The sequence below is a fragment of the Periplaneta americana genome, chromosome 12, assembly GCF_040183065.1.
Source record: "Periplaneta americana isolate PAMFEO1 chromosome 12, P.americana_PAMFEO1_priV1, whole genome shotgun sequence".
In the NCBI taxonomy this organism is placed as follows: Eukaryota; Metazoa; Arthropoda; class Insecta; order Blattodea; family Blattidae; genus Periplaneta; species Periplaneta americana.
This window is the reverse complement of record NC_091128.1, coordinates 76,992,987-77,017,705: the sequence shown is the minus strand read 5'-3', so window position 1 is coordinate 77,017,705 and position 24,719 is coordinate 76,992,987. Positions and strand designations below refer to the sequence as shown.

At 35.6% G+C, this 24,719-nt stretch overlaps 1 protein-coding gene across 2 annotated transcripts in view; it reads left to right on the top strand.

Annotated features, from left to right (window-relative positions):
• Tmem131 (Transmembrane protein 131) overlaps positions 1–24,719 on the top strand; it is a 178,636-nt gene that overhangs the window by 70,358 nt on the left and 83,559 nt on the right. For both annotated transcript variants that reach the window (XM_069841568.1, XM_069841567.1), the window contains exons 4-7: positions 4,708–4,791; positions 13,051–13,174; positions 13,260–13,373; positions 18,525–18,647. In XM_069841568.1, coding sequence (XP_069697669.1) covers positions 4,708–4,791; positions 13,051–13,174; positions 13,260–13,373; positions 18,525–18,647 — 445 coding nt within the window. The remainder of the gene's footprint in view (positions 1–4,707; positions 4,792–13,050; positions 13,175–13,259; positions 13,374–18,524; positions 18,648–24,719) is intronic.

Sequence of the window (24,719 nt, the reverse complement as noted above, 5' to 3'; positions counted from 1 at the left end):
ATTATGTTAACCTAAAAAAAAATATATAATGTCTAAAAGAAGAAGCATTTCATTCACATAATGTTTTTCTCTTTTTAAAGGTATTTTTAGATAATTTATAGGTCTTCAACTTCCGAGCCCTAGTAACAGCTTTAATTTCATGTGAAATCTCATTTTTAAATCACTGGTAGTATCAAGTCAGTTCTGTAATAATAATGTGTTCTGTTGGACTGGATAAACTTGTTGATGTGTTGTTTGCAATAATATTTCTGCATCTGATTCTGAGTTAATTTAAAAAAAAGTTTGTGCTTTCACTTTCGGCACTGCGATACTACTATCTTTGTTCTCAATACTCTGTAAATTCTCTGCCAGTACAGGTGGTTTCATCGTGTTCAGTCTATACAAAGTCATGCTCCATGTCAAACTTAGCAGTATGATGAAGTAAAGTGGTTATTAGGCATATTTTGTTTGTAATAATACTATATATAAAAAACTTTTTGTGTAAATATGTCTTTGGTGAGGGGACATTTGAGAGAAAGTTTAATACACGAAAATATGTAAAATCCAGAGCTATGCCAACTTCAACTGTCAATAATTGCTCAGTAAAGGGTCCCATACACACCTGAACGTAAGTTTGTACAAACTTAAATCCACAGGAAAATTTCTTTGTGTGTGGGCGAAAAATATTACGTATGACTTTCGGTCTTTAGATAAATTTCAGAGTTCAGTGTCTGCTTGAGTTTTGCCAACTGCAGCGCTCTCCAAATTAAGAGGGAGAAAAATTAAACATACAAATAAACGGAACAGCGAGCATGTGGTCGAGATTTTATCAATAATTGATTAAATGGCGATCTTACTCGTGTTAATTATGTAAGCATGTGTGGCTTACAGCTGTTTCAGTGGTACTTGACACCATCCTCAGAGCCTATGTACTAGATCTCGGCGCTATCTCAACTTCGCTGCCTGTTGTGTGGGTGCGTTCGTGTGATGAAGAGTTGTGTCAAATAGTGTGTGTGTTCTGAAATTGATCTGTGTGTTGAGAATTTGATTAGGGTGTGTTTTAGTGTGTCTGTATATTTCATATTGTTCTAGTGTGTTGAGTTTTTGGTTTACTAGTGACTAGTTGGCCGGGATCCGACGGAATAAGCGCCGTCTTAAATCACGAAGTGATTTACGCATAATATATATATTATTTTAATGTACTGAAGTACATATTATGATATTTCCATGCAGATATTCTGCGTCATCATACGATGAAAGAGTAATGGAACAGAGAAAAATTCTCTCTGGCACCGGGATATGAACCCGGGTTTTCAGCTCTATGTGCTGATGCTTTATCCACTAAGCCACACCGGATACCCACCCCGGCGCCGGACAGAATCGTCTCAGTTTAAGTTCCAACTCTTGGCCACTAGAGGGAACCCAAGAGTTGGAACTTAAACTGAGACGATTCTGTCCGGCGCCGGGGTGGGTATCCGGTGTGGCTTAGTGGATAAAGCATCAGCACATAGAGCTGAAAACCCGGGTTCATATCCCGGTGCCAGAGAGAATTTTTCTCCGTTCCATTACTCTTTCATCGAAGGACCAATAAGCTGAAAAATGTCGAAAAAAGGCAAAAAAGGGCAAATGAAACCTACCATTTTCTGGCCTACAATGACCCAAAATGATCATTTATTATGTTGGGTCTCGTCTTTGGAACCTGGAAAAAGAAAGTATTTCTCCTCAACTTCCGAATCCTAGCTATTACATTAGCCTCTCCAATATGAAGAAGAGAAGAGTAGCCGAGAATATTTACAATTGGATCTGTGGGAGTGACTCAGGTGCTGTGTTTACTGCAGAGAATTTACACAGTACTTAGCACTGTATAAAAATGCTAATCACTATGACGAGTTAGAGGCAATTAGAACAGCATTCCATGATATTTTATGTAATCGTTGTGTACATTAGATATGTTTTATTCTTGTTTGTAAATAAGACAGATGTTGAATCTCCTATGCTTAATTTACTCTTAAAGTGTTGTTGAAATTATTCAAACAGTAGACTTATTGTTCTGTATCATGGATAGAACTAAGGATGATATTATGTTCCAGTTAAGATTGAAAAAAGAAAAGGTTATATTTGAAGTAGTTAAAGATGATATGTTTCTAAAGTATCTGCTGGGAATTCGAAGGGTTGCATACTGTTTCTTTGTAAAAATAAAGGAATTCAAGGAATTGATAGAATTTAAACAGTCAATGTATTTCAGATCTACACGAGGGTTCACAAAAGTTTATATCATAATTATAATTGAAGAGTATAAATAACAAAGATTGTTTAGTGTGTAAACAACAAAAGTCACAGAACAAAATTTTTCAGGAGAGACATTTTTGTCTATCCAAATCATATATGTACTGGTGACAACTGTGATTGTCTAGGACCTACTTTCACTTAGAATTTCAACATATGACTTTTGCAAGTTATCAGGCTTCACACATATGTACAACATGTTTTTACAATCACTAAAAAAATGACAAAAGTGGCTGTTACAATCTTTGTTGTTTACACTCTTCAAATTGTACAGATATGGAATTAAAATTTGGAGGGAGTCTTAATGGAGTCCACCTGCATGTAGCAACAGTTTCATACAACTGTCCACAAGTAGCATATAGGGTAGGCTGACCAGATTTTTTATGGTCCAGCAGGGGACATCGGCAATTTCAAGAAAAACCATAAACGCTTATCTAGTCACTCTCCGTTGAACTGTTGCACAAAATATATGTAACAGTAGATACAATAATAGAACTTTGCGCACTAAATTTTTAGAGTATCTTAACTTTTTTAACTAAATGCATAAACACACTAACTCCTATACATAATTATAGCCACTAAGAATTCAGTTTCAGTACTGACGCATGCATGGAAGTCTTTCACATAATATTGTACACACAGAACTCTAACACACATTTTACAAGTACTTGTCTGAAGAATAAATCTTTTTAAGGATCTGTTCATTCTCATACAGTTTCACACTAAGTTCTTTACATGAGAAATGAAAGTTTGCTTTAACTGTTTCAATTTTTATTCTTGATTTTTCATCAGTTCAGATTGAGTTCATTGTGTAGAAAAAAAAGTCTTTCAAATGATGAATTACTGACTGAAAGACACATGGTTAATGATACTATTTTGAGAAGATTTTCAAATGGAATGGAATTTTTTTTGAAATGCTGAAAAACATCAGACCACTTCTCACCTGTTGGTTTGTCACAAAACTCCTAATTTTTAAGTACTTAAAAATGACACTGCGGCAGTTCTAACACTTTTGCGCAACGCAAATAAAGACAAAGATGCTATGTTCTTCTCAAAGTGTGCAGAATATCTCATCCTGTGCTCGCTGGTTCTTCTGTCTCATACTGAGAACCGTTCAGAAATGTGCATGAATCGCAACAGTTTCAGCACGATACTTAAATATTTACATGTAAAATGTTATTGAAACAAAATCAAAACTTCTGGGACGAAATTAATTTCCGGGGACAAAAATGAGGACATTTGCTCGCCAGGGACAGCAAGTCAAAACCGGAAATTGGGGATGGTTGGTCAACCTAATATAGGAGCTGTTGTTTACTACACATGCGCAGTGTGTTGTCTGTCCCTTGGTCACTGCAGTAGGGTTATCAGACTTCCTAATGGCAGGAAATAATGATATGTGTTAATCTCTTTATCTAATTTGCAAGAAAACCGTCCATTTTATTTAAAAACCGCAAAGGGATAAAACATTCCTTGTCACTTTCTCTGATAATAAGTGGAAAAATCTGACTTGTGTAGGTAGTACCCATGAAGTAAAACATGGTTAACATTTAGGGGAAAACAATTATTTTTTCTGATAAAAATATTCATTTGGGACTAATATGGTATGGAATTTTTTGTTGTACTCTCTCCGAGGAATAAGCTGTTAAAATGTTCACAGTCATATTACTTCCACTGTGTACACTAATCTACATTGGAAAGAGTACAGTAAAGACAAACTCCAACATATAAATAAAGCAGATTCTAAGGTATTGTGGTGAAATGGTATTAATTTCATCAGCTCCTAAAAATAGATACTAGAAAATACGCAAAATCAGTCTTTGCATTTCATAACTCATGCAACTAACTATTTGACAACTGATAATTCAAGATAAGGTGTCCGTGGTTTGTTCTGTATTCATTAACATTATGATCCATAACAACCCGGATTGGAACACAGGAAACTTACTGAGGCCATTGGAAACAAATTTAATGAATTTAATTGTGACAAGATAATAATATGATGTTTCCATTATTGCCCTGAAAGAAGGCAAAATGCAAATTGGAAATTAGCAAACTTTCCCCAGACTAAGACAATTTGTCAAGAATTGTAAGAAATCAAAACAGTGGTAATTGATAATCTTTGTTTATGATAGTGATGGAATTGTGCCCAAAGTGTTCGTATTGAGTGGCTAGATCATTACTACTGCTGCCCACTATTTGGACATTTTTGGTATTGATAAGAGGACAGTTGGTTCCTGTTCCATGTGATTTCACAGCAGAGAGACAGAAAAATATGGACGATGGGAGATTACAATAAATTAAGTGAAAATACAGGAAATATAGGAGAACTGGTAGCTCTGTTTATTGAACTAAAAGGAAGACTTATTCGAATTTCTTGACATTGGATGTATAAGAGGAATAACTATTACCATTTACACTACTTAATGTTTTTGTTTGTTTCAGGGTGCCAAGTTTAGAAGAAAATTCTATGTATAATAATAAACTCCATTTAAAATTTGATCCGCCGCTTTTAGACTTCAAAGAAAGGTTAGTATGAATTTTATTTTGCAATACTTTTTTTTCTACAACTCTTAATATTTGTATTTCAATGCTATAAGGAAGTGTACAGTCCCATGTTGAAACTGTGAAACATCTTGTAAATACGTAAAGATAATTTTTTGGTCCTACAGAATTATGTGTTATGGTTACAATTGGTTATTAATGGAAAAAAATTCGCTCCGGCACCAGTGGTCGAACTCTGGTTCTCAGTTCTATGCACCGAGCTCTCTAACCATTGAGCTATACCAAGACTCAATCCACAGCACCGGATCGAATCTTCCTCCTTATTAAGGGATTATTCGCCAACAGTGCATATACTGTGAAATCCCAGCCACTAAGTTACTCAAATGAGTGCGCTCCTTGTATGATGATAGTTGACTTAATATATGTGTCAACCTATGCCACATCAATAAATTTAGGAATGCAGTTATATTGTCAGACTCCAAAGCAGCTATTCTATCAATCGTCTCTAAGCACACACCTTCATCTCAAACAGCAGAAATAACTAAAATGCTCTCTCAATTAATATCACTCAATAAAAGAATTGTATTCCAATGGATACCATCCCATTGTGGAATCCTGGGAAACGAGAATGTGGATGCTTTAGCAAAGAAGGGCAGCACTGCTACTTACAGACCTGTTACTAAATCTACGTATTACTCTGTGAAGAGATTTATTAAATCTACATACTTAGACTTTAACAAACAAAATTTGATAACACAATTCCAAGGGGGAAAATGGAACTCTCTGCATCAAAATCCACAGTTAATTCCCGATTTACCACGAAAATCGTCTGTAGCTGCATTTAGATTGGCAACAGGCCATGATTGTTTGGCTAAACACCTGCATAGAATTGGAATATATCAGTCCCCTAGCTGCCCATTGTGCAACTCAAACCAAGAAATGGATTCGGAACACCTCAAAATCTGTGCTTCATTGGCTGGTCATGATAATATCTTTGAAAAATATTGGAGTGCAAGAGGTCAAATGACTTTATTGTCAAACGCCTGGCATTAGAAAACAACAACATATATGTGTCAACATACATGTCGAACATTGAGTAAGGTCACAATATCTAAGGAGAAAGATTCGATCTGGTGCTGTGGATTGAGCCTCAGCGTAGCTCAGTGCTTAGAGCACTTGGTGCATAGAACCGAGGACCTGAGTTCGATCCCTGGTGCTGGAGCGAATTTTTTTCCATTAATAACCATCTTGTAAATAGCCTGTGTCCCAGGAATGACATAAGAAATAAGAATAATAGTGTAATAGTACATATGAAATGTTGTTTGAAATGTTGTTCGAAACGTACTATAAGGGATTGCAGTTTTAATATAGTGTACTCAGGTTGCGAATTAAGATTTCTGATGAGGGGGATAGAATCCTAGATAGAAAATACTATACATAAAATTATTATTATCCTCATTTGATACCGCTCAATACTTGGTCACACTGAGTTGCTCGATTATTTTAATAATATATCCATGAGCAGGCTTAAGATAAGATGTGTAATTCCTAAGTTATTGATTGTTGTCATCTTGCTGTGATGATAATTTATCAATATTATTTTATTTGCTTACTTTATACTGTACTTTATTAAGTATACTCGTATTAAAATAATTATATTTTGTGAGGGGTGTAGAAGTTATCCCTGGCAGGGATGTTAATATGAATTTATGAGAGGGGGATGACTTTCCAACAGGGGGGATATCCCCCCGTTAATTCGCACCCTGAGTGTACTGATTCCTTTTACTAGTATTTTGTCTCCCCTCGTCCTCTAGCAAAAAGTTGAACAGGTTTCAGCAGTGCCACGAAATTTCTTCTGTTGGGATGTAGATTTAACAAGAAGATATAAGATATTACTTTGTGGGGGGGAGGGGAGGGGGGGGAGAATACAGTTCTGCACTTTACATAAACTTTTATTTCTAGCTTGTGAGTTATGAATCCGTAATTTTGTGGAATAGGGCCATAGGAGAGTCCATTCAAATGCCATTTTAGAAAGCCTACCATTTGTCTTTTTTTTCTTCTTCTTTTTTGTATGAACATACTAATTTAATTGTTTATATTTGTAAAATTCACAAAAAATATTTTAATATTTTGAGCTTTGGAGTTTTGTATAATCACATTCTTCCTTGTTTTGTCTCTCTTAAGAGATCATCAGTGATGAGTTTTGTGGAACATATGAAGTCTGATCAACATTTTAGAAAGCCTACCATTTGTCTTTTTTTTTTTCTTCTTTTTTGTATGAACATACTAATTTAATTGTTTATATTTGTAAAATTCACAAAAAATATTTTAATATTTTGAGCTTTGGAGTTTTGTATAATCACATTCTTCCTTGTTTTGTCTCTCTTAAGAGATCATCAGTGATGAGTTTTGTGGAACATATGAAGTCTGATCAACAAGTATCCAGATTGTTTTCATTGTTGATAATAATTGATGCAACCTAGCGGGAAGCAGCTTGTCACATGTTGACCTTGGTACTTACTATGCACTAGCCTTAAGTCACCTCTCGTATTCTTTTCTGTACCTTTGCAGTAGTGTTTTTTCTCTTACATGTTTAGCTGTTTATCATCAGATTTGTCATGAACTCATGATCAACGAATTTGCATCAGTTTTTGTAAAAAATGTGGCCAAAGATACACACTTAAAGTTGCAAAAAGTATATTGGGGGAGGATTGTATGGATTATGCACAAGTTTATGAGTGGTATAAAACGTTTCAAAGATCATTTTGAAACTGACGAGAGCGATGAATGTTCTGGGAGGCCTACAAGCCGTAAATATGAAAGAAATATCAGAGCTGTGCACACATCTTTGCTTTAAAATCATCTAATCACGATTCGTTAATTATCTCAAGACTTAATATTAGTTTTGGTTCAGTTCAGTCGATTCATACAAAAGATTTGAGCATGAGACATATGTCAATCAGATTTGCTCTCAATTTAAAAAGAGGTTCGTGTTTCAGCTGTTTGTGATCTGCCTGACTGTGTCGAAAATACTGGAAATATTTTTAAAACTATTATAATAATGATAAATTATGAAACTTTATGGATACAACCCAGAAACGTAGGCTTGGTTTTCATAATGGAAGACATCACATTCTCTCAAACTGAAAAAAAAAAAAAAAAAAAAGTGCCAGAACCAGAGCAAAAACGATGCTCATTGTTTTTTGTTATAGGGAATCGTGCATTTTGATTACTGTCCACCATACCACACGAAATAACTACCACGTTATTTTGTGGCATTTCAGGGATGCAGTTCATCGCAAAAGTCTGGCATTGCATGAGTTGGAAGTGGCGCCCTGAAAACACACCTACACAAGCACAGTAAAACTCCTATTTAACGTTTTTCAGGGGACAATTTTTTTTACCTTAAATGGGGATTTACACTAAATTGAGATATTATTATTTTCAGTCAATAAGATACACAATTTTTCTAGAAATCTCTCCATATAATTAACATAGGTAATAGCAGCTCGTAACCTCGGAAAAATTATTATTACATTTATTATTATTTTATTTTTTTGCATTATTGATCTTACCTTAACTGCACAACTGTAGTTTTAGAATGCGGAAAGTATAAGCCATTAGGTAGTAGTGTGATTATTTTGTAATCAACGAAATACGCGAAATGTTTGTATTAAAAAAAAAAACACGAATCTCACGAAGGTAATCTAGAAAATAAATGTCATTTAACTGCGAAATGTAATGAAGTCAACGAAATAACCTCATAATTACGAAATTGGTACTTGGATTTTTTCACGAATACTCGCGAAAACAAACAATCATCCTTTTAAATAAAATAAAAAATTGAATTTGACTGTCTTCTGAAGCTTCATGTCAGCTGTAAACAACAGTCCTACAACGTCTTTGCAGAGACCGAAGAGTTTGCATACTGGTTATAATTTACAGTCTCTTTGAATCAGACGAGGAGGATCCAAAGATGTCTTATTACTCCACAGAGTGATAGAACATCATTGCAAGGATCACAACAATTTTGCTTCAACATGTCTTCGAGTGCTATAATTTTCTGTCTCAAACATTGATAGTAAGAGAGGATTTACAACACATAAAGATATTTTATCTGGTCGACTAATTAGTTTGTCATGTTCAAATGTTGAAACTAATTTCAGCCTTTACATTCAAGAGCAGAATAGTTAAATGCTGTAAGCCGATATACAAGATTTGCTGCTTCAGGTCAAATAGAACTCCCCCCCCGGTTTGTGGATTGGTAAGAATACTATTCAATACTTTTTCGAAATATGTGTAACTTATGTTAAGCAATGATTAGAAGTAAGTCAACTTTTCAAGAAAAAATGGTATTTATGTTCTTGAATATTCGTAATATTGAATGTATCAGAAAGTTTGCAAAATTAAAATTACTAACTGGATTTCTACAAGTTGTACATAATACAGGATTATTCTAAAAGATGGACCCAATTTCATTAATTTGTATTTCACGACATACAACTTGGACATAAACAGTCTACATACCGAACGAAAGAGGAAGTTCCAAAGTTTTGTTTTCCACCGCTTGGGCGGTGATAGTTGCGTAAACGGCTGCTAGGGTACTCGCGCCAATAGGCAGGCATTTCGTGTCAGTTGTGAGTAAGATGGCTACTATGCAGCATAAGGTTTTCTGTGTTCTTGAGTTTGCACGAAGTGAGTCGGCAGTTACAGTGCAGCGGGTGTTTCATCTCCAATTCAGCATTGAACCACCAACTAGGAAAAGCATAAACCATTATGGACCATTCTGTTTTTCGGGAAGCACTGTAAGTGAAATAACGTACCTGGACATATTGGAACAATGGCTTTTTCCTCAACTTACCGAAGATTCACAAGACTTCATTTTCCAACAGGATGGAGCTCCGCCCCATTGGCACCGTGATGTTCGAGGATTTTTAAATCAATCCTTTCCTCAATGATGAATAGGTTGCATGGGAAATCAAGACCTGGCTCTACACTTCTGGCCACTGAGATCTCCTGATCTCACACCATGTGACTTTTTCTTGTGGGGCTATGTTAAGGAGGCTGTTTACGTCCCACCTCTACCAACAACTCTAGCTGAACTGACTGAGGAACCGTGTCATTACTGCGGTGAATGCAGTAACACAAGACATGCTTCTTCGCGTGTGGGACGAGTTTGGCTACCGCTTAGATGTTTGCCGTGCAGCAGAGGAGGGACACATTGAACATTTATAACCTGTGTTAAAAGAACTTTGGAACTTCCTCTTTTTATTAGTATGTAGATTGTTCATGTCCAATTTATACTTCATTAAATACAAATTAATGAAATTGGGTCCATCTTTTACAATAACCCTGTATTTTGTGTGCTGTATCCTATTTTCACGAAATATTAACTCAGATCTTGATATTTCCACGAAATATTCACCAAAATCAAGATAAAATAAGCACCAAAATAGAGGTAAAATAATCATCACAAAGTCACATTCTATCTATAAGGCTGAAAAAGGTAGAGAGGGACTCAGTAGAAAGAGACGGAGGGTGCAATCGCCGCCCAGCAGTTCAGTAGGAATTTTCACTCCTGCCTCTGCCATCACTACAAGTACGTTTTAGCTACTTCACTGTGTATAATAGCCATATAACACCATCTGACTCCCCCATCGTTCTGTCTTTAAAACCAGTTGTCAGGGTGTTCAGTCCTACTTCTGCCAGTTCCTACTTGGCAAGTAACTTGCACATCAATATGAGCACAACTCAACCAAATTTTGGTATGCATATTAATGCTAAAGCATGTATATTCTCGGTTTTTACTAGTGAAAGAGAATAAGATTTTTTAACAAAAAAATTATAGGGGGTTCAGTAAACCATTGAACACACAGCACGAACTGCGTCTGAACATAGGCAATTAATATTTGGCAAAATTGTAATATACCAGGCACCAAAAATGTACTCAAGTTAATCTGGATATTTACGAACAAAAGATAGGTAGGCTACTTAACATACCTCAGTTTATTAAATAGTAGTCCAAAATTGTTGTTTGCTTGTCCCTTTCTTATTGGTTTACCCTGGCTACAGAGTCATCCACTTTAAATGATGTTACATAGTACATGGTTTCTGGCAGTGCCAATACTGGCAACAGTTTCACTAATTGTTGAAATAGGTTTTATTTCTGTATCCTCTTCCTCTTCTTTGTTTTCATCATAATCACTACCATTCTGTCTACTTCAATCACCACAGATTTTCTGTACATCAGTGATACCTGTTGTGATTACATTATCATCACAAGCCACAAAGTCATAAGATGTATTGTGTATTTGTACCCAATTTTCGGTGTCCATTCTTTCACAGTCATCCTCTTCATTTACTTCTTTACTGAATCCTTATTAAACATCATCTTACTGAAACATACGAACCCAAACTTGAAACTTTCACAGTTGCTATTGTGAAGTGCATAATAGAAAGTCAAGTCCAAAGGCCAAGCAGCCTTCAGATTCAAACCACTTGAAACATTGTCATACTTTGGCTCTGCTCAGGTATGTCTGCACTGAAACTTTCAGGTACCGAATGACAGCAAGCTTGAGCATTCTATTACATTTTGAAAACATTGAAATGAAAAAAAATTCGGGAATTCCTAAATTTTTACACTAAATATTGGTTTTATTCTAAAACAATTTACATTAAATCAGATATGAAAATATATTTCTTTTATGGACTCATTTTTGGGACCTAAAATTTCTTACGATAAATTTGGGATTACCAGTATGTTAATTCGAAGTCACACAAAATCGGGGTTTTGCTGAATTGCAACTTTAGTAAATTCTCGTTAAGCATTGCATTTAATAGGTGTACCAGCCGCCCGGTTTGTCAGATTCCACCACTTGCTAATTTTTCTCCTGCCGAAGAACAAATTCAACTTGAAAGGAAAATATTTTAAGATATTGAACAGAAAGAAAATGGGTCGAAGAAGCTGTTTGCTATTTCAAAAGATGGTTTCAGAAAGTGGAAACACTGCTATGCTATGTATGTGGCTTTGGAAGGGGACTGCTATGAGGGCAATTGAGTCCAGTCTGGATACTTCTTGATCAGACCTCGTAGTTTTGGTTCTGTCTTTAGAATCTTTTAATTATCTCATCTGAGATGAACATAGGATATCCAAATAAAAGCTTGGTCCACCTGCAAAACATGTCTTGAATAGTGATTACTAGGGGGCGGATGTTGATGACCTAAAAATCTGCTTAAAATGATCATTAAAATGCCCTTAAACTAATAGAAAAATGATATGAAATTAAAAGAAAATGGCATTTAAATAGGCCTATTATCCACCGTACTCGCACCACAACTTCTTAAAAATTAGTCACTTTGTGTCAGTGACTGCCCTGAATATCTCGGAGAGAGGAGGCAACTTCCTGGAATTTGGCTAAGATAAAGGAAAAGAACATGCAACAAAATTAAGGTTTTAAGAGAAAATTGTAGATTTTAATGAGGGTTTATAATGTGTTTCAATCAGGGGTGGTCCATGTCATTGCCTTCATTCTCTGTCTTCTCCTCCTTCCGCGCTTCACTTTTGTTACCAGATCTTCCAGATGAGGGAGTGTGAATGACAAAACAAATTGTGGCCACAGCGTGCATTCTTGAAATCTTTATGTTAAAAATACTGTCTACTACAGTAGATATCCCTTTCAAACCAAGTTGAGGACACAACGTTCAGTCCAGGACATGGTGAAAGTTTCTCTTCTTTCAAACAAATTCTAAAGACACCCTCGTACCAACAAAAGAACAGTAGCGGTCAAAGTCCTCACTTAAACAAAGCTGCTGTCAAGCATTTTATATTAATTCCGTTGTATGAAGTGAAGCCTTAGTGGAATGAGTGATGGACTTTAGAGTCTGTTCCAAACTATAAAACTCAAACTTCACTGTTATTCACTTATTCAGTAGGTAATTACTACTGACCTATTTGGTTAGAAAATGATTTAACAAACCTATCCGTAAAGAAAAAGTAAAATACATTCAGAATTATCTAAAAGTTCTTCAAAGTATTAAAAATGACCAAAAAATGCCGAAAAAAAAATATAAAATTGACCTATTAGTTCAAAAACGTCAAAAAACTTAAAAAATGCAATATAAGAAATTACTTTTTACGTTGATATTAACACAGAAAGGATTTCTATATTAATAGGCATCGTCTTAATGTGAAAAATAAGAAGATGACTTTTCATCATCTGCCCCCCCCCCCAGACTGATTACAGTGCTGAGTGTAATATATTGAATGTTTCTGGTTTGTTTCAGACATCTTGGGATGCCCCATCATGAAAAGGTTACTCTCTTCAACGTGAATAATAATAAAACAATACATATGTCTTCAATATCGGGCAACACAGTTCATTTTCACAGTTCATTTTTTGAAGACAAGGTAAGACTTGGAGCTCTTTATGTATGCATTGTTCACAAAAGCTTTTTGCATTGAAAAGGAATGATTGTCATTCTTTGACTTGCAGATCATCCCTCCCCTTGGGAACACATCATTTAACGTTGTTTTCCTTGGGAGAGAGGAGGGCGAGATAGAAAGTAACCTCTTCATACATACATCAGAAGGAAGCTTCAAATATCAGGTGAATATTTTTAAACTGGCTGTACAATGCACCATTAGTTACCCATAAATGATTACAGGATTGGATTTCCATGTTGGAGAACGAGGTTCAAACCCCAGTATGTCAAAATGAAATTCATGGTGAACAAAGATAGTATTATGCACATTTTCTTGAGTGTTGCTATCATTACTCTTCTTTCTTCATGAAGTCCCAATCAAACTGTTCCAGCTCCTACGTTCTATTTCGAAACTTCTTACTGTTTAATTTGTTATATATGAACACAACCTGTGATCAGTGTATTTCGGTTAATCTACATGTTCACCTAATGCTGTGAACTATACAGGATGTTTCATAAAGATTGTAAAAATCTTCTTGGGCTTGTACGGCAGAACATTTGGACCTGTTTGAAGCAGGAAATGCATATTTGCTGAAGCCTCCTTTCAAAGCTACGTTTTTCAAATATTTTTTTAAAGTAAGTTATTTTACGATGCTTTATCAACATCTTAGATTTATTTAGCGTCTGAATGAGATGAAGGTGATAATGCTGGTGAAATGAGTCCTGGGTCCAGCACCGAAAGTTACCAGCATTTGCTCATATTGGGTTGAGGGAAAACTCCGGAAAAACCTCAAACAGGTAACTTCCCTGACTGGGAATCGAACCTGGGCCACCTGGTTTCGCGGCCAGATGCGCTAACCATTACTCCGCAGGTGTGGACTCAAAGCTGCGTCATTGTAAAAGTACTAATCAATGCAGAAAAGGAAGTTGCTTGAAATTAAGGCTCTTTAGTGTGTCCATGTAGGAAACAACAAGCAAGCAATACTGTAGTCGGCAATTAGGTACATTTGGGTTATTGTAGTAGGCAATATTGCTCTCCATGCATCAACAGTAGGGGTAATATGTCCGTATCATCTATTACCCTGAGTTGTAGTCTATGCTGACAGTGCATCATTATTGCTCATTTCTCCCTCAGGCCTATAAACAGTGAAGTGGCGACAAGAGAAGAGTGAAACATTGTGAGTTGTTTACCTTCTACTGGGTGTTCATTTCAAAATGTGTCATGACGTCACTGTTGTTGGGTCACCGATTTGAAGCGAGTTTCAGCTTATATGTTACAGAAGTTGCCTATTATTTAAGGCGTTCTTCAATCTGAACTTGAGAACGTGTACGGTATAACTTGAACGTCGTAGCAACAGATGGCGGTCTGTACGGTCTGTGTGCTACCATAACCTCTTTCGAACTGTGTTTTGCGCCGGCAAGTCGTACGCAGGGTATTTGTTATCATCGGTTGCGTACGGTAACATTCCACAACACAAATCAAATGCTCCGTGTCCATGTTGACCGTCGAAGTTAATGTCAACAAATACGTAAGTAATCGTCTTAACCCTCTCCCCATATCCCGACAGTACGTATTTCCAAACAGTTCACATTCCTGCCACTACTGGCGTTACCGTACGTATCGGCACGTACTCTTCAGAATGAACGCCGTACTTGCTAGCCAACTTCTCTGCCTCTTAGGTTATACACCTGAGCTGCGGAAGTGTAGGAAGATTGAATTCTCTAGGCTCATCAGCTAGCCACATGACGGCATACAGCGAGCCAAGACACATTTTGAACTGAACACCCAGTATTTATTGTGAACTGAGACACTAAACCTATTTCATGGTGGGATTGTTGGTTTTATAAACACAGTACAGTGTTAATTTATGTTTTGGCGAACATGCATTCCTGTCTCAAATGGCTCAAAATATCCTACCCTACCAGCCCACGGAAGCTATTTATAATATTTTTAAAACATGGACACAGTTACCATGGACCAAAATGCCCATCAGTTTCAAGAAACTCTGCTACCTGCAAAGATTAGCACTTTTTACAGTGACATAGCTCTGATAGGAGGCTTTGGCGGACATATATTCTCTTTCTCAAACAGCTTCAAATTTCTTGCTGTAGCACCCCACTAAAGTTTTTATAATGTTTATTAAATATTCTGTATACAATAAAATCTTGCTTAGCCAGATATCATTTTTAACCGAAACCCATCTTAACTGAAAGGGAATTAAAAACGCATACTGTAATTTTGGACCATAATACGCACTTTTTTCTTAAAAAATACTGTCTTAAAATTTAACTGCGTCTTATGTTCTGAAGGTCTGCCAATGCTTGCCAATGACACAGCTACCATCTTGTTTCACCCCACAGCAAGGCTACAAATAAGGGTGAATGCCCTTTAAGGAGTGCAGTAGGTAAAGAAATATGCTTTGCATACCCTCAGTTCACTTTGTGTTCGGAGCGTCTAATGGGTGTACATTAGCTCCCATCAAGTGGAAGTTATTCTTTGTTTACTTTCATTTTGTCAATCTACCCCCTTCCCCTACCTTGAGAATTGTGGAACCAGTTACGGCTGAGTAAGAGGTGACAAGAGTTCCCGTGTGTGTGTGATGCTGTTTCTGTTAAGCAGTTAGTACAATATCAGTACCAGAAATAGTAGGCTACTCTTGGATTATCTGAAAAAAAAAAAAAAAATTAAGTTCTCCGAAATGGCTCTGCCTCCTTTGGTTCAGATAAATGCATCTGGTCCTCCCTACTAAGTGTGTTTCCTTCTACTCCCACATCTTATCTCAAAGTGTAGAAACTGGGTGAATAGATTGTAGAGAAACCACAGTGCGGTCACCTGGTTCATGGCTGATCCTCTTGCAGACTCCAGTTAATGCAGAAAGCTTGCTATTGCTGATATGCAGTGCAGTATCGTCAATTCGACACACCAAAAACTTCTTCTTCCCTAATTGTGCCGCTAATGCAGCGTTAAGGGATTGCTTCGGATCTACACACCAAAAACTGTTATAAAATATTACTAAATGTAAGCAGTTAAAACATCATTTACTCACCAAAGTAAGAAAGATGCTGAAACTATCAGCCTTCTTGTTCTAAAGATTTGTCACACCTGTTTAAAAAGTGACACGTCACTTCCTACAGTTCTCATTGAGAAATGGAAGTGATATTTTTCAGATGCTATTTTCAGTTCATTTAGGGTGTGTGAACTGTTTTTATATACTTTGCAGTTTCCTAGATATAAAAGTCGATCAAGGGGCTGCACATTTCTTCTGATAATTCCATCCTTGAATAATATAATCTGTGAAGTTCGTCCATAGAATAGTCACCTGTATGTTCTGTCACAGAGTCTTGTTGGAGAGGAATGTGCTTTTGCCTTTTTTTTGCAACATACAGCTGACTATTTAGTTATTTGTTTAGAGTCTTTCAGTCTATAGTTTGCAGTTGTTTCTGGTTTCAAATAACTTGTGATGGCTGAAAAATGGGAGAAAATATTTCTGGAAATAAAACAAAATAGCCTAAGTAGTTGAGAAATTCGAGAATGGAGATCAGCTTTGGAATAGAGATACAAATATACTGCGACATTAAGGAAAGCAGAATGAAAGTGGAGAAATTTATGTAAAAGTATGATGGCAATGGTGGCCATTGAAATTGTTAATCAAGGCTAACCTATGAAGAGTTAGATGTATTCCTTCTACAGTGATTTAACAAAAAATAAATTAGATGAATTATTACTTGTGTATGTGTGCTGAGAACGCCAAGATTTTTCACCATGCATTGAGATTAGTGGGGGATTCTACAGGGTGTTACTCATCTGGAAAATCAGGAGAATTTGGTAAATTATGTAAAACCGGGAAATATTAGGGGATTATGGAAAAAGTTCTAGAGATGTTTTCTTCTTCCACTTATTATTATTTTAACTACTTCGGTTGATAATGATACATGTATTCGTTGATACTGTAACTTTAAATAATCTAGGTGCCTAGTTTTTTTTCTGTTTTAACCCGAAGAATACAGAATATGAGAGACACATATAGGCGTACCAAGCAATACATTAAGTTTAAGTCAGCCACCATTCAGTGAGGAAAGGCTGTTATATTTAGTTATTAAGACAGTTTTGACCAATGAGGACATTGGTTTTGTAGGTACTTACATGGTGTAGCACACATTCTTATTGTAGTTAATTTCACAAAGATCAAGATACCAAGCGATTTGGCTCAAACTGTAGCATTTGAGACTCACATTTGGGAGATCCTGAATTCAAATGTCGTGACCGACCAATCTGACTGGGGTTTTCCATGGTTTCCTTCAGTCATAAAGGCAAATGCCATATTGGAAATTTATGTGCCACGATTCATCACTGCCTCAATTACCAATATCATAAACATAAATAAAAAAAATCTATAATCAGTTACATGAACACAAAGCCATCTAGAACACATAATAGAAATGGAACTGAATAATAGTAAATATTGCCTATTGGTATACCCACAGATCCTAAATACGCTATATGATTACAGATGTTTTTAACATACAATTGAAAAAAAAAAAAATTATATATACTGTCATTTCCCATAACTATATTCCTGGAACTCAACCGTGGTCCATGATACAACCATTCAAATTTTGTACTCCATAACTTAGTACCTTGTATATCTATATTTTTGTTGTACTGTAGTTTGAAGTCAAGTCACTGCAGCTATCTATGAACGGTCTATGTTACTTCTACAATGTTCTTTGAATGGTTGTATCATGGACCATAGTTATGAAAAATGACAGTATATATTTATTTAGCTAGCAAAGTGAGTACAAATTAAATTTATAAAACAAAAATGTTTCTAGCCACTACCATAAGAGCCAGGCTCATGTACGATGTGATCTTAGCCAATAATATAACGTATATAATATATATATTTTTTTATTATTTGAAGGGTAGGTACTTTGTTTTCAGCTTAGCTTCATTTTATAAATTGTAACTCACAGAAATAAGATTTGTGTCTGGAAAACAGAGAAATGTAAGGGAATTTAAAAGTAGAGTTGGGTGAACATCCTCTTCATGGGATTTTTTATTTCCTTCCCCTGCCCTCACCGAGAATCGGTGAAACTCCTCCCCTTCATTAATAATGCTTAATTGGTGGTTTACTGTCTTAAAAACGTGTATTTACATTCATATTTCAAAGTCTATCTTTTGTTCTAACAGAATCATCAAAGAGCTGTGGTAGATGTTGCTACCACCACTTTCAGTGAATATAATCTTTCAGTTTTCTGGAATTTTATTCAGGTTTGATGTAAACAAACTGAATAATTCATGGGATTGTTGGTCATGAATTGAAGTTTTGTTACAGGTGAAGGGGGCAAGTGTGAGCAGTCCCTATCGGCTGAGGCCATTGGTGGGTGTGCGAGTGCCTCTCAACTCTACATACTCTCCACTTATTTATATGCACAATCCTCACACAACTCCTATGCAGGTAAATCAAATATTTTTTTTTATTTTGGTTTACATATTTCTTATCGTGATAGATGTTAAATCTTTGAAAGTTATTCATTAAGAAGTACAACTTAATTCTCTGTGTTTTTTTTTTACACATTGTTTCCTACTCTGTGATAGTTAATATTTCTCTCTTTGTTATCTATGTAATGTAGTGTTGCTCATATAGATGATCATTCTCAGCTAATATTTCTTCAGTTAGATATTTGATGTGCTAACGTGTTAATTACCAGGTATTAATTTATTTTCCTCCGAACTTCTGGACAGTACAGACTGATTATTTAGTCCTGACAGCTCAGCGACGCGAAAGAGGGGAAGTAATAGGAGTAGTGGGGAGAGTTCTGGAGTTGAGATAAGGATGAGCATCGGTAAAGGAATGCAGTACATCTTAACTGTACTGGAAACACAATGCTATACTGCATGCGTGACATCAGATCGCTCTGACTGCAGGCGACAGCCTAACTTTAACATCCCTTGGTGTAACTTAATGGACTCGCCTGACCCAGGCGCACATTGCCAGTGACTGTCAGGACTAAATAATCATACTGTACATTTCAACTTAGTACGGGACTTCGAATCTTGAGCCCTCCCATCATGTGCTGGCTGTTTCCCAATCTTTTGCTAGTCTTTTGCCCCAGATCACACATATATTACTTGTCTGAAATTTCTTTGCCACTGTTGAGGGAGTGCGCTGTCATTTGTTGACATCTGTATGTAGGCATTGCAGGGACTGTGCGGAGCAAGAGGGAGGGCATGTACATTCCGCATCAGAGAGTTATTAGCACGACTATTGTGTCAGCACATATAATCACATGCTGTCCTGCACTTGGACACAATATAATAATACCAATACAATAATAAAATTACTATATTGATACAAACACCTCTTTTAATGTCAATTATTACTTATAATATTTCAGTTTATTTCATTTTACAATACTGTAATATATCTTATTGTGAACCTTTGGGGAGGCTGAGATGTAGATGGGAGGATAATATTAAAATGGATTTGAGGGAGGTGGCATATGATTGTAGAGACTGGATTAATCTTGCTCAGAATAGGGACTAATGGCGGGCTTATGTGAGGGTGGCAATAAACTTCCGGGTTCCTTAAAAGCCGTAAGTAAATAAGTAATTCTTATTGTGAAATCATTCATATAATGTGCTCCATTAGCTAATTGAATTATCTCTTATCTATTGTAATTATAGTCCTGTGTTCATCTTATCTATTGTTATATATAGTCTTGCAGTGAAAGTGTAATAAATCATGTGTTTACAATATTCAGAATGTGTACTGTCGAGTGATTAAGCTAATTAAGTTGAATGTCGATGAATGCTGATAACGAGAAATTACATCATAGCTTCTATCTCTGTTTATTATTTCGAGTCACGAATTGCAGTTGAAATGCCAATTGCAGTTTCTTTTACCATCTCTCAATCTGCCATAAATTACCATAAATACTTCTTACTTCCTACAGCTGCTAAATCAGATGTTTCTGGTGTACTGGTTTGGTTGGTTTACGCAGTGGAAGCAATAATTAATAAATGCAGTAATAATAACGTAATAATATAATCTGACTGAATGAGTAACAATTACAACAATAATGTACAATGAGTTGATCAGTGAATAACAAAGGTGCATGTAACTGAACGATGAAAAGGTTAACATACAATAATACTAAATCTAATATACACAATGGCCACCACTCTTACAAAAATTCGTTTCAATTAACTTCTATAAAATACGATCCTCTCATAATATTCCTTTCAGTTAAGTTCCTGTACAATATGATCCTGTTACAGTATTCTTTTCATATAGATTACTGTAGAATACGTTCATACAATTCAATTCTTTTGAAAGTACTTCTCATACAATACGATCATACAGTATAAACTTTAACTATCTCTCATACAATATGGATCATACTATTTTAACCACAGCCATTCATAAACTTTGTCCACAGATCTGTACAATAAACTTTACAACTCTGGTTTATCATGACGAGAGGAGGAAGGAAATACTCATACTTCCAATCAGCTAGTCAGTCTGTTTTCCCATTTTAACTACTCTTTCAAATACAATTACTTCGTTGTGATCTAGAAACTTCTATATCATAACTAACAGTATTCTCGTATGTTCCACCAATTCTCAATACTACGTAGCATTGTCTAAACTCCGCGCAATTCTACTCGCTACGTTATACCCATACAATCGTCGAACCTCAAAATATTCTGCAATCTAACCTCACTGACTACAACCATTGATATACCGACTCACTGGTCCTCAGTATACTATACCAAAACACAATTCCACGACAATAATATGCACCAAATACCACAATATATCTTCGACCATTATCACCAATACAACTATGTTCTCTCATATCACGACGACTATTACTTTACTAGAATGCAACCATATTCGTATCCCACGAATTTAACTTAACACACAATTACGCGAGTCAGATTTCTAAATGACCTCAATGCTGTTTCCCAGGTCTGTTTTCTATTATGATTTCCGTTCTCTTTTCACCACTTCACAATAATTTAATACATGAACACAACCATTACAAGAAATGTTCAATGGTATTTGTAGCTTCAGCTCTAATTAACAGTAACAACAATCGAGGTTGCCAGGCAATGATATAAAACAAAAGATGTGAAATAAATGAATGAGTTGTATAAACAATTGAATGCTCTTTCATATTTAACACTGCCTGCTGAATCACATTCTGTGGCTGCTTACACTGCCTGCCCAATCAATGCTTATATGCGAGTAAATGCTAGGTGGCAGGTAGTGACTTTGCATATACTGATAATGTTAATGGCGGTGGGTACTGCCTGCCACCTAGCGGCAAAATAACTTTGATTGAGAAGGCAGTTTATGCAGCTGTAAGATGCGATCAAGCAGGCAGTGATATTCAAGTATAAAAATATGGTGGTGCTATTTGAAATTTTTAAAGGGAAGTGGCTGGAGGGTGGGGGGTGAAATCTAAAATGCAATTAAGCCTGGTTTCAGATTCCCCATCAATATCTAAATTGACTTCATTTAAATTGAATTCTGGGCTTTTGCTCCATTATACTAGGACTCAACTTAACAGTGAAATAGACAATAGAGATTACTCTACAATGTTTTGATCAAACTATAAAGTAATAATGTATATTAAATGCTATCATTATGTTCAATTTTACCTTAATTGATAACAAATATTCGAAATAATGTCCATATGCTTATAGACAAGCTATGGATTCCTTCAATAAATTGTTGAACACTAGGTCCAGTTCCTCTTGTGTAATGTTATGAAGAATCTAGCCTCACTTCGTCAGTGAAAATATCAGTCCTGGACTCACAATTCCGTAATTTATAGATTGCAGAAGCCAGTTACATAACTGAATTCTGGTGTCACTACTGATATGTCAGTCTTTGAACCACTGAAATCTTACATTGTCACAGTTTCAGTTATTTTGTTGCTGTGTGAATCTACTTAAAAACTGCACACTGTACTGCTAGATGATTGACAGATTCTCTTGGATTTCTTGTTAATGATTCAATTTGTGTAGTTTCTCTTCTCCTGTTTCCTTTCGTGTCCAACATGGAACCAGTAGTGCAAAATGACTTATGAAGTTTCTTTATCATTAATTTACTTGGGGTACTTACACTAGGAAATTTTCTCGTAAATTTAAATCTTCACTCACAATTCGATCTATACCAAGCAGAAGTATGTACTAATAACACACTCTGTTCCACATTATGCTTCATATTTTAAAGTCTTCCTCGAACTCAGATACTATGGACTGGAATAAGAATAACTGATGATCCAAGTAACAGGTTTCATATAGTAAACAGTAAGTGTACCATCTGTTTGATCGTCTGAGTGTTGGGAATCATGGATGTACTTCCCCATATGAAGTTTACAAGAGAATGGGGCACTCGAAATTGGTAGCTCTATAAAGTACAGGAGAGTATTGTGTGTTTTGATTTATGAAATTGAGGTTACTGAACATTTTTTCCTTTTATAAAATTACTATTTAAGAATTCTATAAAGCCATGATCACGTTCACAATCATTATAGGAGATGAAGTGTGAACATTATTCTCATGCTAGGCACAGTGTGAAAATTTATTGTTATGACCAATTGAACTCCTTCGAGTGTAATTCAGTCAGTATGATGATTGACAGGTGGCAAGCTTTGAGTTTAATGCAAAGAAGGCCAAGAGGCCTTTAAGTTATCCTGTATCATTCCTTTGTTTTCCAGTGGTCAAAGTTCAAATACTGTATGTTGCTGCTTTTCTCACTCAGTTGTCAGTTGTGTTTTTATACATTGTAATGTCTTGTGATATTTCCTGTCTAGAGCAAATGTGGCAGCTACACTATTCCTTTTCGTATTCCTAGAGCATGTGCCAGCCACATGGAAGGAATGTGGCAATTTATTTTAATCTCAACTGTCGTCCATCATAATGACCCAATTATGACTACTGTTATTTTACACTTGCATACTGCAGAGAGTATTGTGATGTCAGTTGTTACTAAAAGAAATTACTTTATTAGGTGGGATAATGTGGCTTAAGTAGGGTGACCAGATTCACATCGATAAAAAGAGGACACAAAGCTTAAAAAAGGAGGACATTTTTCGAAAAAAAAAAAAAGAGGACAGAAAATATGTACTTAGATAGGCTTGGCCTATATTATACTTTAAATTACATCAATATCTATTCTGTTACAAAATATTTACAGTACAGATTTAGGCTTATATCATGCTTAAAAGTATGTTAATATCTATTTTATTACTAAATTACAAAATAATTACGAAAAAACTTAATAATAATGATTTTACAGTTAGGTACATACGAAAGTTAAGGAAACTATAATTATTAAAGAGAACAGAAAATATTTATTTCTCGATTTATCAGGTATCTGTGAGCAACGACCATAACAAGGAGCAAAGAGAGTTATGATCGTTGGCAAACAGTATATTCCATTGATACTGCTGCCACCTACAGGCAAATTACTTGAAAAAAGGCATCAAATCAGATAATTTCAAAATATCAGGCATACAAGTTACGAAACGGAGGACATTTCTTGATTTTTTTTAAATCTGCCCGGACCCCAGACAAAGGCCTAAAAAAAAAGGACATGTCCGGACGAAAGAGGACGTCTGGTTATCCTAGGCTTAAGTAAACAAGTAATTAAATACTCATATAAGTTGTACATTAGCATATTATTTTATCAATATTATTATTGATATTATAATTAATTTATTATCATCAACATATTCATCACCTGTGGAGACCTCAGAAAGGTGAATTTCAGTTGTCCAATAAAAATTTACGAAACACAATCTGTTCACAGGAATTTTATTATGCACTAGGACTGAAATTTCAGTTCAATTTTTTTGTTCCGTGATTTTTAATGTTTCTATTAAGAGTTGAATTGAAGTTGTGAAACATGGGTAGATTGAGTTGAAAAGGATAGTCGGTTAAAATGTATGGAGAAATTCGGTTTTTACTTTCTTTTTTCTTTCTTTTAATTTAGTATATGTTTTTGCAGGAATCATTATGGCATTATTTTTTTTTTAATAATTTGAACGGACTCAACATACCTATCTTGTACGGATAAACTTGCTAGAACGCTGTATGTATTAGGAAGAGAGTGAGATAGAGATATTATATTTCACTCTTTCTTCTAATGGAGGCATCTTGCGGCAACAGTGTACTAGCCAAGACCTGTAAGACTAATGGTTTTTTCTTAAACTGGAATATTCTATACAGCTACATACTAATTGTCATCATCACAATATCATAGTACTCATCAACCACAATCATATCTTCACTGTAATAATTCACCAACCACCACTACCACCCACCATACTATTAGTAAGCTACCCCAGCAGTTACCATCACACCATCATGTAGTACCACTGCTGCTGTTACTGTCATTGCTACTGTCACTACACTAAGGCGGATAAAAGAATGACCCTTACAGCTCCTTTGAAGATTGGTTAAAAGAAGTTTCAGAATTTGACCTGTCTACCCATTACAGAGTTTCGTTCAT